This window comes from Myxocyprinus asiaticus, chromosome 16 (assembly GCF_019703515.2).
Source record: "Myxocyprinus asiaticus isolate MX2 ecotype Aquarium Trade chromosome 16, UBuf_Myxa_2, whole genome shotgun sequence".
In the NCBI taxonomy this organism is placed as follows: Eukaryota; Metazoa; Chordata; class Actinopteri; order Cypriniformes; family Catostomidae; genus Myxocyprinus; species Myxocyprinus asiaticus.
This window is the reverse complement of record NC_059359.1, coordinates 7,450,486-7,470,578: the sequence shown is the minus strand read 5'-3', so window position 1 is coordinate 7,470,578 and position 20,093 is coordinate 7,450,486. Positions and strand designations below refer to the sequence as shown.

The window sequence follows — 20,093 nt, the reverse complement described above, 5'->3', positions numbered from 1 at the left end:
CTATTTGTATGCAGGGTTGGGAGGGTTACTTTTGAAATGTTTTCCACTACAGATTACAGAATACATGCTGTAAAATGTAATTTGTAACATATTCTGTTAGATTACTCAAGGTCAGTAATGTATTCTAAAAACTTTGGATTACTTCTTCAGCACTGGTAGATTTTTTCACTTGTTTTGACTATAAAAATTCTGCCAGTACAGTAAGACAAAATACACATGTTAAAAATACATTCTCTGAAAAACCTAAATATCTTATGCAGTGTTGTTTCTAAAACAAGATAAATCAAACTGATCTTGTTTTAAGGATTTTTAGATATTTTTACAATACAAAAATTATTATCAAGAATATGATTTTTGCCCTAATATCAAAGGTCTTTCTCGAAAAAAGAAATTATGATCCATCGTGAATTTTCTTGATAAAAATATGATCGTGCCTGGTAACGTGCATGTAAAATGGCTAGAAATAGCACTTTAGCTTAGCGTAAAGCTGACAATTTACACAAGGTTTATTTCTATTTCTTCTGCTCCAAACTTACTTCAAACGTACTTCTCTGTCTGCTCGTATGAATGTAACACATCATAAGAAAGTGTTTCACCGCTGTTCAAATGCACTTTGGATCGCATCATTTATATGTATAAATGTTTTCCATCTGAAAGGACTAAATATTAAATGAATCAAATGACAATAAAATGTAAAGTAATCTCTTCAGTAATCAAAATACTTTTTGAATGTAACTGTATTCTAATTACCAATGATTTAAATTGTAACTGTAGTGGAATACCGTTACTTATATTTTGTATTTTAAATACGTATTCCCGTTACATGTATTCCGTTACTCCCCAACCCTGTTTGTATGATGCACAGAGTTGCTGCCTCTGTAGAGTGTTCCAAATTGGTCACTTATGTGGTTCCATTTCAGTTAGGATAAAATCTTAAGGGTCGTTCACACTGAACACAGTTTTAAAACCGTCTTTGCTGTTTTTCAATAGTTCTACTATGTAAACAACAAGCGCTAGACAGATACCTTTTGACCGCTGCGCTGCGTCTCACTGTTTTTTTTTTTTTCAACATCTCAATGTTCTGTTCCATTCATGTCACTCCACCTAACTTTTTTGCGCAAGAATGTGTTTGGTCAAAACAGCCATTTATAAGGCAGCTGCCTATGTAGGCAGTAGACAGCAAAGCAGCTCACTAGGTTTAGGAAGACAACCTGCGTATTACGACAATAATTAATTATTTAAAAATATACAATGAGAGTACACACAGTAAGCAATTACTAGTTTGCATACTTGGTAAGGATATTATAGTGGCAGTGTTTTATATATATTTTTGCAGCTCATATTCAGGTATTTGGGAGGCTTGCACTATCTTTAACATCTCAGTAGCCCATAGAGAAGAGCTCAGTGTTTGAAATGTTTATACAGGCGTAAGTACCTTATTTAAGAGTTATTATGTTGGGATTTGAGCTTCTCTGTCTTAGTTTAATGTTCATTAATAATGTAGTTTCTTGACTAAAATGCTGTAACCAATGGACTAATAGCTTTAGAGGTAGACGGGAGTCCAGGAAATGCTAACATCAGCAAAGGGTACTTGACTCTGTCATTAAAACTCACTGAATTGCAATGAAATGCAAAAATAGTGCAAAATTTAGCTGTAATAACTTCACTCAAAATACACCAATATAAGACTTACAGAAAATTACTTTAAAGGGATGGTTCACCCAAATATGAAAATTTTGTCATCATTTACTTACCCTTATGTTGTTCCAAACCCATATGACTTTCTTCAGTGGAGCTCAAAATGAGATGTTAGGGATTGACAACCTCATTCATCATTCCTTTTCATTGTATGAAAAAAAAAAAACATGCATTGAAAGTGAATGGTGACTGAGGCCACTAAATGGTCACTGATCTCCTTTTATGAAGATAGCAAGTCATATGGGTTTGGAACGACATGGTGAGGGTGAGTAAATTATTTCACAATTTTCACTTGGGGTTGAACTATGTTATTAAGTCTTATTTGAATAAATTCTACATAGTTAAATTGCAGAGCTCCAAATAAAATATACTGTGTCTTTTCTTTTGAAAGTACTTTGACATGAATATTGCGTTTTCTTGTTAAAAAAGTGTCCGCACTAGTCTTCGGCCCTTGGCTTTGATTCGTGGGAAGGTTGCGCTGTTTTCATTGCCAAGAGATGGTGACCCTGTTGGTGTGTTTCCTCCTCGTCTCCTTAACAGGAAGTCCACACTAGCTGATGACATGGCGTAAAAGACGTTTCCTGTGGGCGGTATTATTAACTCTGTTGGGAAAAATAAAAGATAAATATTCATTACACAACAACAGAAAAATGAAACGTAGGTTTGTAACCTTGACTGGTATATTTAAAAAAAGGTATTAAGCAAAATAAAAGTTTATGGCACTTTTCATGAATAGGGTACACTTTGATATCTCATTATTATTATTATTATTTTAAAGCATTAGTCACAAATCCCATATTTTGTGAGAGCTATTAAATATGTTAGATAAACTATTACCTACCATACAATGAACCAACCATTTAAAGTAGCCAGTTTGAAACACCTCAAATACATCTCATAATAATCTCATATTTTCATAGTATATACTGTATCTCAGATATTAAATTTTCTTCATTTTTAAACAAACTGTAGTGTTGACTGCATTTTGTTTTAAATCTATAGCTAATATAAGTTGATCAATGATAACAAACCAGTATTTGGGCCCAAGCTACTGTAGCTAGCCTCTACCGAACTTAAAGGAATAGTTCACCCAAAAATGAAAATTCTCTCATCATTTACTCAGCCTCATGCCATCCCAGCCTTGCCATCTATGACTTTCTTTCTTCTGCTGAACACAAACAAAGATTTTAAGAAGAACTTCTCAACTATGTTGGTCCATACAACACAAGTGAATGGTGACCAAAACTTTGAAGCTCCAAAAGCACATAAAGGCAGCATAAAAGTAACCCATAAGACTCCAGAGGTTAAATCCATCATCTTCTGAAGTGCTTAGATAAGTGTGGTGAGATCAATATTTAAGTCTTTTTTTGCTGTCAATTTCCATTATCTTCTTCTTTTGGCGATTCGCATTCTTCATGCATATCGCCACCTACTGGATAGGGAGGAGAATTAGAGTAAAAAAGGACTTAAATATCAGTTTCTCACCCACACCTATCATATTGCTTCTGAAGATATAGATTTAACCACTGGAGTCATATGGATTACTTTTATGAAGCCTTTGTGTGCTTTTTGGATCTTCAACGTTTTGGTACACATTCATTTGCATTGTGAGGGCCTAGAGAGCTGAAATATTCTTCTAAAAATCTTTGTTTGTGTTCAGCAGAAGAAAGAGTCATACACATCTGGGATGGCATGAGGGTGAGTAAATGAGGAGAGAATTTTCATTTTTGGGTGAACTATCCCTTTAATTTTGGTTACATTTGCAGTACTGTTACTTGAAACCTTGTTACCCATTCTGGCAGCTTTTTAAAATTTAATTTTTTTTACATTTTGTCTTTTTAATGTTGATGTTTATTTAATGTATATTGCAAGAACAAAACACACATATATACAGTATATATATATAAATATTCTTACTCAAGTAAGAGTAAATAAGTAGTTTGGCAAAAAAAAAAAAAAAAAGTAATTACGTTACAAGTTACTTTATGAAAATTATATTATATATAGTATATACGCTTCCGTTTTTAGAACACAAAGAAATTTTTGTCTTTCACCAAGATGCATTAAATTGATCAAAAATACTGACAAAATCATTCATTGCAAATTATTATTACGGTTTGAAATAATTGTTTAAAGTGGTATTTATTCAATTTTTTTCTTTTATATAAGCATATACTGTGCCACCTATTCCTTAAAAAAAGCAATCTAAAGTGATCATTTGGTACTTTTAATATTAGAACAATTGAAAATGGTTGCGCTACCATGCAGAAATCACAATACAGTGGGTTTTTTCCCCATTTGCTGAGGTATTGAGTTCTTACAAGTTGCTTTACACTTGCAAGTCAAATTTTGGTTTTAAAATAGGCAAAAATAAACTATTTTTGTTTCTATTCTATTTTCTCCTAAAGTCTACTGTTTTGGAGACATGACGTCTATTCCAATCATTACTGTGTTGAAAAAAGAATCTCTAACCAGGATAGAGAGGGAACTGGATGGCCAGATCCACAACAACAAAAAAACAAGTAAACCACAGTCTCTAGTTTGAGAAATAGACTCCTCACAGGTCCTAAACTAGCAGCTTCTAATTGTCAAAGACCTGCATTGCTGCAAGAGGATTCTTGGACAAACAGAACATTTTAAGAAAACAACATTTATTTAAATAGAAATAGCCGTTTATAACATTCTAAATGTCTCCAAATCATCTCTAAACTACACAATGTGCATTGTGACTGAAACACAGTCCTATTTCATGTTTATTCTCAATCACGTGATTGTTCTGTATATGTATTATTGTATTACAGTTGTAATAATAAAGTCTTAATTAACATTATGGCCATTTAACATATTGAGATATTATTATTAATTAAACTGTAGCGTTTGGTTACATTATGTTTTGTGATTTCTCATACCTTCTTTATAAAACATCCATCACTTGCGCACTTTTGGCCTCCAGCGGGTGAGGCTTTTCAGATAGATATACAGCAGCACAAGGCAGGGATGTACAGTACAGCACCGTGAGTGAGAGTGTTACCCGGTAGGACAGTTTATTTTGAACAAGAGGGGCGAACAGTTACAGAATATAATATGGGAGTACAATACCGAACTGATGCGGATGGTTAGAAGCAGAGAGCGATGGTGCGAGGACCTGGACGGCGGGAAAAAACATAATGTTCAGTGAAAGGTCAAAAGAAGATCACAATGTATGTAATTGTAACTATATCAGATATTATTAATAAAACATGGGAACGGGGGCCTAGGTAGCTCAGTGAGTACTGACGCTGACTACCACCCCTGGAGTCGCGAGTTCGAATCCAGGGCGTGCTGAGTGATACCAGCCAGGTCTCCTAAGCAACCAAATTGGCCCGGTTGCTAGGGAGGGTAGTCACATGGGGTAACCTCCTCGTGGTCGCTATAATGTGGTTCTCACTCTCGGTGGGGCGCATGGTGAGCCTCCACACGTGCTATGTCTCCGCGGTAATGCGCTCAACAAGCCACGTGATAAGATGCGCGGATTCACGGTCTCAGACGCGGAGGCAACTGAGATTCGTCCTCCGCCACCCTGATTGAGGCGAGCCACTACACCACCGCGAGGACTGAGAGCACATTGGGAATTGGGCATTCCAAATTGGGGTAGAAAAATAAAAATAAATAAAACACGGGAACTCGTTGCGTGGACATTTTTTGCCCCCATATTTTGAATTTCTATATTTTTGTTAATTTCTGTGACATTTTTGCCCAGAGTCCCCGTTAATTTCTGACACTATTGGCATTGTATCTTTCTAAGGTAAATAAAAAGTTTGTTTTAGACATATAGTAGCAAGTAAACAAGATATCTACAGTTAAAACATTGCCTACCTTAAAAACAAGTGAAGTTTTATCAGTGGTTAAACGAGTTCAGACGATTCCCTCGTACCTGAATGAATGGCTCCTTTCCAGAATAAAATGAAATATGCAGAAAATCACCGTATTACAGTTCTTGTATAGTGACAGGGCAGAATGTCTTGGAGAAGCTAGAGAAGAGAGGACACCGGCGGCAGTTTATGAGAGCTGCTGTGCTCATTATGCTGCACCCTGCGGGCTTCGGTTATGCCGCGCACAGTGCGTTTTAGTTTATAAACAGATTTAACACTTATAACTTTCTTCTTCCCATAAATTCACAAATATTATGTATTTTTTTGTACTTTGATTTTGTGGTGAAAAATAACTGTAGCAAAGTTGAATACTTCATTTTGAATCAACTCAATTAAAAGTACTATTATTTATTTATACTTAAAAAAGTAGAAAAATGTACTCAAGTACTGTAACGAGAGTAGTTGTAATTGGTTACTTTCCACCTCTGGCATATACAGTACATATATATATATATATATATATATATATACATATATACATACATATATACATACATATACACAGGATATATATATATAAATTTTTTTTTACTGTATTTAGATGTCCCACATTTTGGTAACAGTGTTGCACAAATTGCAAAACAATAAATGAAACGTTGCTCATAATGTTTATTTGGACCTCCTGAGGTTGATGATTAATTTAAGCACCTCCTTTCACTGATCATTTGCTAAAAGAGAAAAAACAATGAAACTTAAGTCCTATTTTGTACTCAGTTTGTGAAAAGTGCCTTATTATGTCACAATGGCCAATCATTCCAAGCTATGTTTTTGTACTTTTAGGATGTGATCCATAAAAGTTACAGGACTACATGACATGAAAAAAGTGACATCACCTTTCCCCTCTGGCAGCAGTTGTATCAGCTCATATTTGGAGGCTTCTTTTGCATTCTGATTGTGCTTCTCTAATGCAGAACTGATTACAGTAGGTGTTTTATTATTACTAGTGACCTGTGATGACACAGAAAACAGAGTATACATTAGAACAAAGAGCAAAAGCACTCATTCATATTAAAATAGGAACTGACATGAAGTGTCAAAGATCTTCTAATGTAACTCAGGACTGTTGCTGTGAAATACAGCAGATTAAAAGATAAGAAGACATCTGCTTCTGAAAGCACACAAGCATGAGACTCATTAGACTACCAGAATGCTTCGATATAAGTTGCCGTCTTGTAAATCCATCCGTATCCTAACGATTCTCAAATCAGGTCCCGCCTCTGGTTTGTTATTGGTGGGGTTGTTGCCACAGGACACAGACCGGCGATGTGATTTGACAGCTGTTGTGGGCGTGGTCAGGACAGAGGGCGTGCCATTATTGGGTGGTGGCGACGAATCAACATCCAGACAGGAAACGGAGGGGGATTTCACATGCTGAAATACCAGAACTTAGAGTTAATAATAAATATTCAAATATTCTTACAGGAATAGTTTAGCCAAAAATTATAATTCTGTCATCATTTGCTATTTACCAATATTTTAAGGAAGACAAAATAACATATTTAGTGATATTTAGAGATAAAAATATCCATGTTAAGATCCAATTAGATCCTTCAATAATTAGTTAATCTGTGTTTTCACAACAATCATGTAAGCAGTACAGAAGAGATGTGTAGTGTTCTTTAAAAAAAAAAAAATACTTTAAAGTGCAGTAAACATCCTCTATGGGCCCTAAAGTGATAAATCTTGCAAAGTTGCTGATTACAGTTCGGAAGTCAGGCTTTTAAAGGGCCATTACTGTGATGTAATCAAAATAATGCTCTTTATTCGCCCTTACCTTACAAAGCTTTGAAATCAAGTGATTGACAGGAGAAGGGAAGTCAAATATGCCATCAGCGTCCATTGCCGTGTGTGCCACTGCAGTGAGAGCACTGCAACACAAGAACACAACAATACCATTAGTTTTTGAACCATGGATTGACATGATGTGTTTTCAGAAACAAGCTCAACCATTACAATGACTTCAGTAATCTAATGTCTATGTATGTTATGTATCGGTATCCATATAACCTTGGTTATATTATTTAAATAGTAAATCAAGGGTGTTAGCGCATTTTACTTGCACTGTGGATTTTGGGTTGAGGTGAAGGTGGTTGGGGACTTGAGCTCATATAAATAATATGAACAGAAGCCCCCCCCAAACAGAAGCCTGCCCCCCCCCCCCCACCCCCTGCCACCCCCATTGGCCCCCCACTCACACAATCTCTGTACCGCTTTAATTGAAAACGGCACATGCACAAAACTCAAGCTGACATCACGGTGCTTAAGAGGTCATGAAAGGAAAGCTTGTTTGTGCATGTTAGAGACTGATCTTCAGAATTGCCAGGAAACAGGAAATGACTCCCTGAAGATAGTCATTTGAATTATTACAAAAGAAGAACATGATCCCAGGATGTATCTCTCAAAATAAGAGCTTTGGTACAAAAATGACTGATAATGCAGATTGTACTCAACTACTGGGTCGCAATCCAAAAATAGGTTGCAGGTTTGTTCTCATAGGGTCACAGACAGCAAAGAAAAAACAATGGTAAATGCAAATAATACAATTTTAAATTACACAGCCTTATACAGCCTCTAGAGGATTACTGTATAAAACTAACGTACAGTAGATTTGGATTTCTGTGAACATGTCTGGTGTACTGTAAATGTAAATGTTATGTGGTTGTTCAGTGAGGGATAATCTACAGTCCGCCCGTAATTATCACAAAATAAACCCTGACAAATCCCTAGAGGGGTGTTGTATCATTCTGGAGAAGTTTATTTTGTGATAATGCACCAATGTGCAATGGACCCTTTTCACATTTACAGGTTTTGAATGCAGAAGTAAACTATAGCAGGTTAAACTTCTATAGAAGTAAAAGGGAAACCACAGCAAATATTATTTTTGTGTTCTCGTTTGCTCCAACAGCAAAAGGAAAAATCCACCATTACTTCCAAAAGTGGAAAGATAGAGTGACATGGATTAGGACAGTCAGATGAGAGAAACATGCCAAATAAACTGTCACTCCCTCAGCAAAAATAAAATATAAAAAAAGTTAAGCTAGATTTATGCTGCTAAATTATGTGTCATCAGAGTCAGTAAAAAGGCTCCATACAATTTAGTTCTAGAACGCCACGATTGTCCAATCAGAATCAGGTATTCCAGAGGACAATTTTTAACTGAATGTGACATTCTTACTCTGGACACTGTGTGATGATCACTGTGGGGTTTAGGCCACGCCCAGGACTCGGCTCGCCCGGTGCTTCAATCTGATTGGACAGCTTGTAGCTACAGAAAACCACATGGACAATTTTTCATATAGTATTCAGGTCATACAGTTTAGATATTTAAAATAAAGTCACAGAAACACAGCTGACCTTTCCTCTTCATGCAGAGTGGGTACGCTGTGATACCACTGAACAAACGTCCCGTCTGTCCTGAAAATGCTGTTTTTACACGAGGACTGAAGGAGCCGAATTTGAGCAATAACCTCAAACTCCTAAAAATGAAAATTGATGCAATACTTGTGAAATTAATGTCGCAGATGCTATTTGCAGCCCAGTGTAAAAAGTGTATGATACTACCAGCAACACAGTGTAAACAATGATATGCACTATTTATAGATAGATAGATAGATAGACAGACAGACAGACAGACAGAAGGAAAGGACGGATGGGCGGACAGACAGATGGATAGACGAATAGACAGATGGATGGATAGACGAATAGGTAGACAGATGGATGGATGGATAGATGAATGGATGGATGGACAGACTGATAGACATTTGGATGGATGGACAGATAGATGATAGACAGATGGATAGATAGACAGACAGACAGACAGACAGATAGACGGACGGACAGACAGATGGATGGATGGACGGACAGATAGATGGATGGGTAGATGGATGGATGGACGGACGGACAGATAGATGGATAGGTAGATGGATGTATGGATGGACAGACAGACAGATGGATAGGTAGATGGATGAATGGATGGATGGACGGACAGACAGATAGATGGATAGGTAGATGGATGGATTACGGACAGATAGATGGATAGGTAGATGGATGGATGGAGGATGGATGGATGGACGGATGGATGGATGGACAGATAGATGGATAGGTAGATGGATGGATGGACAGATGGATGGATGGATGGACAGATAGATGGATGGACAGATAGATGAATAGATAGATGATGGATGGATGACAGATAGATGGATAGGTAGATGGATGGATGGATGGATGGATGGACAGATAGATGGATAGGTAGATGGATGGACGGTCGGACGGACAGATAGATGGATGGATAGGTGGATGGACGGACGGATGGACAGACAGGTAGGTAGGTAGGTAGATAGATAGATAGATATATGGATAGATGGATAGATAGATGGATGGATGGATAAAAATAACACTCACTCTGCATTATTCAATGGCAAATTAAATAAATATAATAAAAGTATGTATTAACTGTGCAACTCACCCGTCTTCTTTTATCAAAGTTGATGTATCCATTCTGTAAGAGACATAGTACATTTTTGTTTACATTACGACTTAACTTCATCCAGTACAAAGTTCACTTACATTATAGTTTTGGTTTGTAATTTTTATCATGTCTTGCTTCTGTCTGTTGTACTTTGACAAACAATGTGAAACCACTGCTATTTTTATACTTCACAGTCTAATGTGCTGATAAATTATATGTGCTGATACATTCAGTCAAAAGCAGCCTGCAGGGAAATTCTTGATTATTTTTTAGCTAGTTCTGTAAACTGAATCTCATTGCAAGATGTAAAATATGCATCACCTCTAGTCTATCTTTGACTGCAGTGTCCAGCATGGTGAGATCCCTGAGAAAGATGCCCAGGTATGGGACTGTGCCCTGAGCACAGGACTACAAGAGAAATACAACATTAAGTATTATTTTTGTTTACAGTAGGTATATTAAATCAGTGGTTCTTAACTGGTTTTGCTTCAGGATCTGGATTTTACATTGGACATCAAGGTGGCGACCCAACATGTAATCAAAATTGTTAATATCAAAAATTAGCAAAAAAGTCTATTAAATCAAACATTATTTATTAGTATAACATGAACTGCATGGGCCCAACAAAATGCACAATTATTAAAATACTTGTGGCAGGCCGCAGGGTGGGGCCAGGTCGTGATTCCGCACCCCCGGCCCCTAATTGGGCTGAGTAGTTCGAGAGGGATAAAGGCCAACTGGAGACGGCAGTGTGACAGACAGAGAGTTACGGACAGCTGTCCGACACCTGTGTGTGTGTTTGTCTTTTTGGTTAAGTTTATGATTAAACTATTATTCATATTGTCAAGCCGGTTCTCGCCTCCTCCTTTCCATTTACCTTGTTACACTGGTGCCGAAACCCAGGAAGGAGGAGGGACGCGCCGTAGTAGAGTTCTCGCCGCTACCATCCAACCCAACGGAGCAGCCGCGGCCATCCGCCGGAGTACGGAGGAGCCCGGCTGCCTGGAAGCGGAGGAACGGCCGCCGACCGCGAGGGGAGGAGGGGCTCCCAACCAACCACCTGGAGTGGTTACCGCTGCCAGGGGCAGGGGAGACCCCTACCGTCCACCAAAAACGCGGCGGGGCTTCCATCCGCCAGGGGCCGGAGGACTGCCTCTGATTCACCCAGGGTGGTGCGGCTGTCGTCCACTAGAGTGTGGAGGAGTGGCCGAGGACCGGACTATGGCGTATCGGAGAACCAGCAAGTAAATTATTAATTTTTTTCTCTCTCTCTTCTCTCTCTCTCCTGCTGCCGCTCCGTATTGGCCTTTTCCCTCACTTTTTAAATGTTTTGTTAATTTGGCACGATAGCTGTTAAGACGTGTAGGTGCCACCTTTTTTTTTTTTTTGTTTCCCTCCCCTTGTCCCCTCCCCTGATCCAGGTAGACGGGGATGACCTGCCGGCAGACGGGGCAGAAGGCACCCAAGCCACACATTTGTCCAAGTGACAGATACATTTGCACCATAATAGAGTTTGATTAGATACATGGCCTTTGATGTAAACACAAATATGTGAAGCATTTTCACCTCTCTTTTAAAATATAATAAGCCTATTTATTTTGCTCTCCTAACTATGTTCGATTATGAGGTTAGTTGCATTTTATTATTTGCATTTAGCATTGTTTTGCCATACTATCCGTGACCCTATCAGAACAGACCTGAAACCAGCTAAGAACCAATGTGTTAAAAAGTATAATGCAAAAGTAGCAATAATAAAAGAAACTGCATCATTGTTTGCATTCTGTTAGATGCTTACCCCTGTGAATCTCCTATTGTTAATTTTAGTGTCATGGTTTGCGAATTTGGAAGTCCCTTCCTGCAAAATAACAGGGTTTTTATTATAGCAAGCTGTATGTGGTGTGCATTTTTATGGAGGCATCAATTATTCAGTTCATCTGAATTCAGTTCCTCTGTTTGCAACATCTCTCTGTATGATATATTTAAATCTCACACATGTTGTGCATTAAAAGTGAATACCAAAACACATTTCACACCCACTGTCGTGATTACTTAAATAGCCTGTTGCAAGTGCCTCTCTCCTAAGAAGATTCAACTTATTTGACAGAATAGCATCATTCTTTTCAGATATCTTCAATTACAAGTACTAAATTTTCTATTAAAGGAAAAGTTCCTCCAAAAACAAAAATGTACTCACCCTAATGTCGTTCCAAACTCCTATGTTGTTATTTTTTCAGTGGAACAGAAAAGGAACATTTTTGAAGAATTTTCATGCAGGTCAAGCTCCACTAAGGAACAAAAATGCCATAAAAGCACAGTAAAAGTAGTCCATATGACCTATGCGCTGTATTCCAATTCTTTTGAAGCTATTCGATAGCTTTGTGTGAAGTTGTTATTCACTGATAATCTTCCCTTCTGCCGAAGCTCTAAAATCATGTTCAGATACTGTAGTTATAAGGAAAAGAGTGAAGTGAAGATTCTTCAAAAATTCTCCTTTTGTGTTCCACAGAAAAAAATAACAGCATACAGGTTTGAAACGACATGAGGGTGTGTAAATAATGACAGAATTTTTAAGGCAGATATCATGATGTGTGAGACTGAATCTGTGATTACTCATGTTTATGTCATTATTCTCTCCCTTCAGTCCACGCTGAACTGATACAGTGATTCAGCACATCCAATCAGAATTCTACACAGCGAGGCAGAGAACATTGATTGGCCTGATATTTTCCCATCAATTCATCCTCATGCATCTCTAATAACATGTGGAAGGCTGTTTGTATTGGCTGCTATGTGTTGTACTAAAACTGACCTCTTTGAGTAGCTCGCGGCTCTGGGAGTAGTTGTCTTTCTCAGAGAAGATATCAGAAAGTTCTTCATACCTCCGTAAAGCTTCTCTGTCGGCACAGAAGAAAAGGGTTTCAGTTATTTTTTCGATTCTTTTGTCAAAAACAATACAACATTCTTGTATAATGTACATATTTTCTTACACTTCAATGCAATTTTAATGCAATTTAAATGGAAGTAATCGAACGCTGACTTTTTAAAGGAATATTTCAGGTTAAATACAACTGAAGCTCTCTCGAGAGCTTGAACTTCGTATTACAAAATACATAATACTTTATAAATGGAAGTCCATGGGGAAAGTGTACCAGAGGGTTTAAAAGCAGAAATGTGAAGATTGAATTTTTTTTTTTCAGCGCTTACATGAATTATTAAGTTAAAGTGTTTATTATTTGAGTTTTAAAGTTGTTTAAATTGTCCTTTTGACGTCGGACTACTTTTCAGGGTGGATAAACATTGGATTTATGTGTTATTCTTGTGAGTAAAATTTTCTCTGCCTTACGGATAGTCATGTCACGTCCCTTCTTAGTATTCTTGTGCAGATGTCATGTGACAGTTACCGGGTTTACTGGATTTACATGGTCATGACATGAGCTGAGCTGAAGACTGTGAAGAGTGTGACATATTTGCATATTGAAAACATTTGTTTAAGGTGCTTTACAACTTCTCCCATAGATTTCCATTCTAAGTTCTTTAGTGTAAATGTGTTTTTCCTTTGTCTTTTTACAAACTGAGGGACTTTTAAAATTATTTTCTGTGGTAATCAACAGCACAGATGCTTTCTATTAGGGCTGGGCCACTGTATGAATTTAAAAATGATACCTCAACATAATAACATTATAACAATAACAAAGTAAGCAACATTTTGGAATTTATTTTTCTTCAGCGTTTTAATACATGAAACATGCCATGCAACTATCGCAAACCCTTTCAACATTTAATGACGTGCAGGATATGAATTATAGATATCTACAATAAGTTTAAGTTAAAATGATAATTCTTGATATCATCAATGGAATTATTACTAGTGACATTTTTTTTATATCAAAAATTACATTTATTTCTTCTATCAAAAATGATGGCATTACTCACAGATATATCTATTCTTGATATAAAAAATGGGATTTGAACTAATAAAAAAACAATTATTGATATCTGTAACTGCATTTTCACTAGTAGATATAATAAAAGTAGAAGTAGTAGAATTTCATAATGGTCGGTCATTCAGTCTGGTTCAAAATGCAATTACAGATACCTATTATTAATATCTTACTAGTTAAAATTTCAAATACACATATCAGCTATGTAATTCTTACTTGTAAAAATGATCATGTCTGATATCGATAATTGTTATAAGCACAAAAATCCATTGCTAATATCAACAATTGAATTACAACTAGTACAAATTATATAATTTTTTTCTATAGTGGTACTGTTAATTTCAGATATCTATAATGTGATTGTAACTAGTAAGAAAGTCTTTTAAGATTAATTACTTTTCAATGTACTGTTATCTGTAATCCATATATTTTTGTAGTCCAGATATCTGAAATTAACATTGCCACTAGTGAAAACAAAATTCCAGATTAAACATTTTTTACTAGTTGTAGTTCAACTGTTGATAAGGAATGGGCATTTTCACTAGTAACAACATGTCAATAGCTATATTTCCATCCAAATTACACATTTAATTTATGTGAAAAACCATAATGTTGCAAAAACATTGTGCGAATAAAGCCGCATTTCCATTCCATATGTTTTATAGAACAATTTGAGAGGCTTTGAATTTTTAGGACACCGTTATTTCAGGATGACCAGAGCAACATTTCAGATGCAATGATTGGTCCGCTGGTTAGTCCAGTTATGAATGAATTGTTCAGTCGCATTACTTTTTTGATGCTCATCTTGTATTCCTAATAAATTCAATAGGAGTTTATTTGGTAAATGTGTTTCCATCATAGTTTATGTGCATTTCTTCTTATCGAATACAAAATGTATCCACCTCCAGTGAGCATATACATTTTTATGTGGATTTTGGAGATTGTATTCACATCTTGGTGTTTCCATCCAACAATTTAATTTGCAGTATCCCAAAATGTGCATAAAATACGTGGATGGAAACTCAGCTATATTTACTAGTAAGAACAAGAAGTAAATAGTTGAAATGGACAGTTTGAACTGATTCACAGAAAATAATTAAACCTATCGTCATCATTTTTGCTATTGAAGTTTAATTCATCAGTAGATATCTCTGTCTTAATGCTCTCATACATGTAATATGCGAGACAAGGAAGGATCTTAGAACTAGTCAGAAGACACGATATTTAGAAAACTTAATGGCCGAATAAAAAGCACAATTAAATTAAACTAATCACAATATTCATAATGTTGCTTAATTTTATATTGTCAGTGTTCGTAAAAATATTGTGAATATTCAAAATATCGGCCTGCCTTGATGTCCATTGAGCTTAAGTTGTTTTGAACCTCTAATATTCCTTTAACGCATAAAAGAGCAGTTCTCCAAACAAAACATACCTGTCTGTATCCTGCCAGGTCTTTCTCAGTCTGTGGATGGAGTTACTCTGCAGAGCTGATAGAATTGCATACAGTGAAGAGAAGTTCTTCCTCGTTCTGCAGGCCTGCTCAAGAGTCAAACCACAGTCAGCTGTGAGTCCCTTGTCCTGGCTGATGACATCATCTGTGTCTGTGTAAACTGCACTTACCTCTGCAACACTGATCCATTTCTCCAGCAGCCGTGCCCTCTGTTGGCTCTTTAGACCCGTGTTCCACAAACACGAGGCTGTGACAGCGTTAGCTAAACGATTAAACTGCTTGATAGTGGCTCTGACCGACCAGCACGCTCCTTCCTGTCCTTTCTTATCTCTTTGAGACCAAAGAGAGCCCAGACAGTGGTGGGGCACCAACTTAAGAAACAGCTCCTAAAGGAAAAGCACAAGGATTTCATTAAGAATGTTACTGACGGATCAGATGTTCATTAGAGTACATCACATGTTTATTCCAAGGTCAAGTCACCGTCTCAATCCTGGTGAGCTGTTCTGCGATCACACTTGATGGAAAGCCCAGGATGCTGGTGGCATCAAACTCAGAGGGGTCAGGAGGGGAGGTCACATTTTTGATAGGATCTGTAAGAGATGAATATGTAAAAATGGACAAGAAGCCTTTTATTGTTTTAATGTCCAGCATGGGTGACAGGTGGTTAGTCTAGTGTGTGATGCTGCAAATGACACAATGGCCTCCACTGTCTGCCACAAAAGCAGCTATATAATGCTATGTCAAAGGGACAAATATTGTGAAATATCCTGACCTGACAGAGAGCCAGACAGCAGTGTACTCTCACTCAGCTCTTCAGCTATCCTCAGCAGTTGGCCTTTGATATCGGCCCCTGGGGTGTCCGTTGGAAGGAGGGGGGCCAACCGCAACAGGCAGGACGGATCACTCAAAGAGCAGAAATCTGCAGGATAGTCACTCAACCATGTGCTGAACACTGTACACACGGCTCTGAACACAATAATCAATCATTTAACTTTCATAATGCAGGTAAAACGGGCTACTCATAATTTCATGTATAGCTCATTGTGTAGCTTTAGTGTTTTTAATACATACTTGTTGAACATCTGACGCGTGTTACTTTTACTCTCCCCAGGAGGATTTTCCAATCTAGAAAATAAAGTTCACATGGAATTTAGGTAAGTGATGAAAAAGAAGAAAAATACTGCGGAGCGATATGAGATACATGAAACTAAGACAGTATTATACAAAAAATGTGACTACAGAATGTTGCAACTAACCAATCATAATTGAGTTTTCCAGGAGCCATGTAAGAAGGGATAATGTGCAGTCATCCAGTCAACAAAATAAACCCCCGACAGGGTGGAACAAGTTACATTATCCCATTTATAACATGGCTACTTGCAAAAATAAATGTGTAAATGGACATGTAATTTTGATTTGAGTTTACATTAATTTATTATATAAGAAGAAATAGACTACAGAGTGAATCGAGAGAAATAAAAAAACTGATTTCCTAAAAAAATGTAGGAAATCAGTTGCATGGGACAACAATAAATTATACAGTTAAGCGGTCATTATTATACAAAAGTTTGACCACAGAATGCTACGACTAAGTGCAATAAATATAAGTGGCTGTTCTAACCAAAAACATTGTGCTAAAAAAAACCGCTAGACTCAACACAACTAATACGATGGGCTGTTTATACCAAACATGTTAAAACCACTGAATATAAGGGGATGTTCAAACTGAATGCGTTCTTGTGTTAAAATAAAACTACATGCAGTGCAGTAAGTTTAAGAGGCTGTTCAAACTAAAGGTGTTCTTTGCTTAAAAAGCAAGATGCAGTGCAACAAACAGGGCCTATACTGTAAGAGGCTGTTCAAAATCCAAATGCATTGTTGTGCTAAAAAGAGAGATGAAGTGCAATGAAAAAATTCAAGGCATTCATGTGCTAAAAAAAAAAATACAGATGCAGCATAATAGATATAGATACAATCTTGTGCTAAAACATCAAGACACCGCACTACAAATAGAATAGAGGTCTTGAGACGCATTTTAAAAAGTTGTAGAAATCTGACACAGCGTCTAAAAAACACAACACTCCAGCATGAGAAAAAAAAAACTCTCTAAGTGCATGTTTACATGCCTGGACAGACAAAAAATGCATTTGGAGTGAACGGCTCCTAAGAGAACGCAATGTCTCATGATGCACTTCTTAATGCTGCCTTTTTTTGTAAACCTGACACACCATCCAAAAAAAAAACTTGCCGCTCCTGTGCAAGATGCTGAAAAAAAAAAAAGCAAAAACGTCTGTGTAGCACATTTTTACATTGAAAAACAATTTAAAAAAAGAGTGCGGACAGACGCAAAAGCAGGTGCGTATGGGCCCTCACAGCAACTAATCAAGAATGCTACCTGTCGATCAGGATGTCCAGCACTCTCTGGGTGGAAGTAAAGGAGCGATAGGTGGAGAGGAAGATAGAGATAAAGGAGGAGTCGCCCATGGAGAAGGAGTGAAGGAGATGCAGGACGAGCTTTTCCTCTGTTCCTGCTTTGACATTCTGGGAGCGGGATACTGTGGACTGCGAAGAAAGGGACAAAGACATGAGGACAGAACTTATGGAAAACACATCAGTAAAAGAGTGAGGGAGATGCGTTTTACCAGGGGGCCTGTGGGAGAACCATGTTTCACCACGACAGTGTAGATGATACCATCTTCCTCCAGTTCGGACACAGTGGACTGAACCAGAGAGAAATCAAAGTAAGAAGGCATTTAGTTGACAAAATTATTCAGAGCGATTCACATGTGTTATAAAGCTTTGGGATTAAAAGGAATAGTTTACCCCAAAAAAATAAAAAAGAATTCTGTCATTATTGATTCACTTTCAAGTTGTTCCAAACCCCTAAGACTTTCTTTCTTCTGTGAAATGTCAGGCAAAATGTTAACTTCACCATTCACTTTCATTGTGTGGAAAAAAAAAAGATGCACTGAAAGTGAATGTTGACTGAGGCTAACCTCTCCTTTTGTGTTGTGTTTTGTAGTTAAAGGAAGTACATGTTTGGAACAACATGATGGTGAATAAATGATGACAGAATTTTCCTTTTTGGCTGAACTTTTCCTTTAAGATCCAGTCTTACCAGGTCTAGTGGACAGTACCAGGTGGTCTTCATCGGGGTTAGCTCCCCCTATCAGAACAGACAGAAAATGACAACACATCATATACTGTGAAAGTAAACACTGGAATTTACACTGCAAATGCATATATGCAAACATATAGCACATTTAATATTTGATGATTAAAAGTTGCAATTAATAGTTGACTGTTTAAAGTGTTAAAATAAATAAGCTAATTAATGCAGTATACATTTTTTTCACTTCCTGAATCTTCAAAAAGTGAGAAATGTCTCCCCCCCCCCTAAAATTGGCATATATAAATTTCCAGGAGGCACACACTCAACTTGACAGCACATCCTAGCACAGAAGCTGATTTTTGGTGGGAGGGGGGTTTTCCCCTTTTTCACCCAATTTGGAATGCCCAATTCCCAATGCGCTTTTAAGTCCTCGTGGTCATGTAGTGATTCACCTCGATCCGGGTGGTGGAGGACGAATCCCAGCTGCCTCCACGTCTGAGACCGCCAACCTGCGCATCTAATCACGTGGCTTGTTGAGCGTTGCCACGGAGACATAGCACATGTGGAGGCTTCACGCATCCACCACGGCATCCACGCTCAACTCACCACGTGCCCCACCGAAAACAAACCACATTATAGTGACCACGAGGAGGTTGCCCCATGTCGAACTAGCGAACTAGTGAACTCCAGGGGTGGTAGCCAGCGTCTTTTACCACTGAGCTACCCAGGCCCCCACACAGAAGCTGTTTGTGTGGATCAGTGCATGTTTATTCATTACGTGCGACGCATAATAAACACGGGAGTGAAGAATAGAGACTTCACACGCAAGTGGTGAGCCAAGTGAGGGAGAGATACAAGCAAGTTGCCGTATCTCTTTGCATCGCCGAAAAACTCACTTACTGCCATCTGATCCAGTGTCAAAAGTGAAACCGTGTGAGAGAGACCCAATGTGTGTGCAATAGAGACTGAACGGCAGCCAGATTAAATAACAGTTTTGCAATTTTAAACTTCAGCATTTGTTTTATATATGTATGTACAGTATAGTGTCTTATAATGCACTGGAAATGTACACTTAAGTTTCTCTTGCCAATAAAGTTTAATATGAAGTAAATCTGCCCATTTGATCCAATTATTAAAAAAAGTTTGTCCAACTTTTAAGTACAGCATGTCCACTGATTTTAGGGCATGTAAACATATACTTGTATCAAGGATTTATGTGCATATTGAAATAATTAAGATAAATGATAACTAACCAATTTCTTGCAAGTTCTTTGAGACAAAGTATAAATTAAATATAATTATGGTTGCATTTTAATATTTGTTTTAATGTACCAAGTACCATGATTATTCGTGATTAATCACAGAAAACTGTGCAATTAATTTGTTAATTAACACTGTGGCTCTGTGGCAATCTCATAACATTGCTTTGTTTGTTTGAGCATCCCAACTAGCCAGACACAGCAAAATTCACTAAAGCAATGATGTGAGTTAAGGGCAGGACTGTCTGTTT

The 20,093-nt window shown here is 37.4% G+C and overlaps 1 protein-coding gene across 7 annotated transcripts in view; it reads right to left on the bottom strand.

Moving 5' to 3' along the window:
- The window catches only part of LOC127453684 (ral guanine nucleotide dissociation stimulator-like 2), a 40,506-nt gene that overhangs the window by 2,980 nt on the left and 17,433 nt on the right, over positions 1–20,093 (bottom strand). For 2 of the 7 annotated variants that reach the window (XM_051720259.1, XM_051720261.1), the window contains exons 3-20: positions 18,590–18,637; positions 18,114–18,191; positions 17,867–18,033; positions 16,543–16,596; positions 16,244–16,437; positions 15,952–16,061; positions 15,642–15,857; positions 15,454–15,557; positions 12,887–12,971; positions 11,873–11,932; positions 10,399–10,485; positions 10,075–10,107; positions 8,964–9,085; positions 8,785–8,874; positions 7,384–7,477; positions 6,753–6,980; positions 6,443–6,557; positions 2,137–2,300 (exon numbers count right to left, since the gene is read on the bottom strand). In XM_051720259.1, coding sequence (XP_051576219.1) covers positions 2,137–2,300; positions 6,443–6,557; positions 6,753–6,980; positions 7,384–7,477; positions 8,785–8,874; positions 8,964–9,085; positions 10,075–10,107; positions 10,399–10,485; positions 11,873–11,932; positions 12,887–12,971; positions 15,454–15,557; positions 15,642–15,857; positions 15,952–16,061; positions 16,244–16,437; positions 16,543–16,596; positions 17,867–18,033; positions 18,114–18,191; positions 18,590–18,637 — 2,049 coding nt within the window. Of the gene's footprint in view, positions 1–1,082; positions 2,301–4,797; positions 4,844–5,553; positions 5,709–6,442; positions 6,558–6,752; positions 6,981–7,383; positions 7,478–8,784; positions 8,875–8,963; positions 9,086–10,074; positions 10,108–10,398; positions 10,486–11,872; positions 11,933–12,886; positions 12,972–15,453; positions 15,558–15,641; positions 15,858–15,951; positions 16,062–16,243; positions 16,438–16,542; positions 16,597–17,866; positions 18,034–18,113; positions 18,192–18,589; positions 18,638–20,093 lie in introns of those variants that run through there. The other 5 variants (XM_051720263.1, XR_007899442.1, XM_051720262.1 and 2 more) reach the window with 5 other exon arrangements.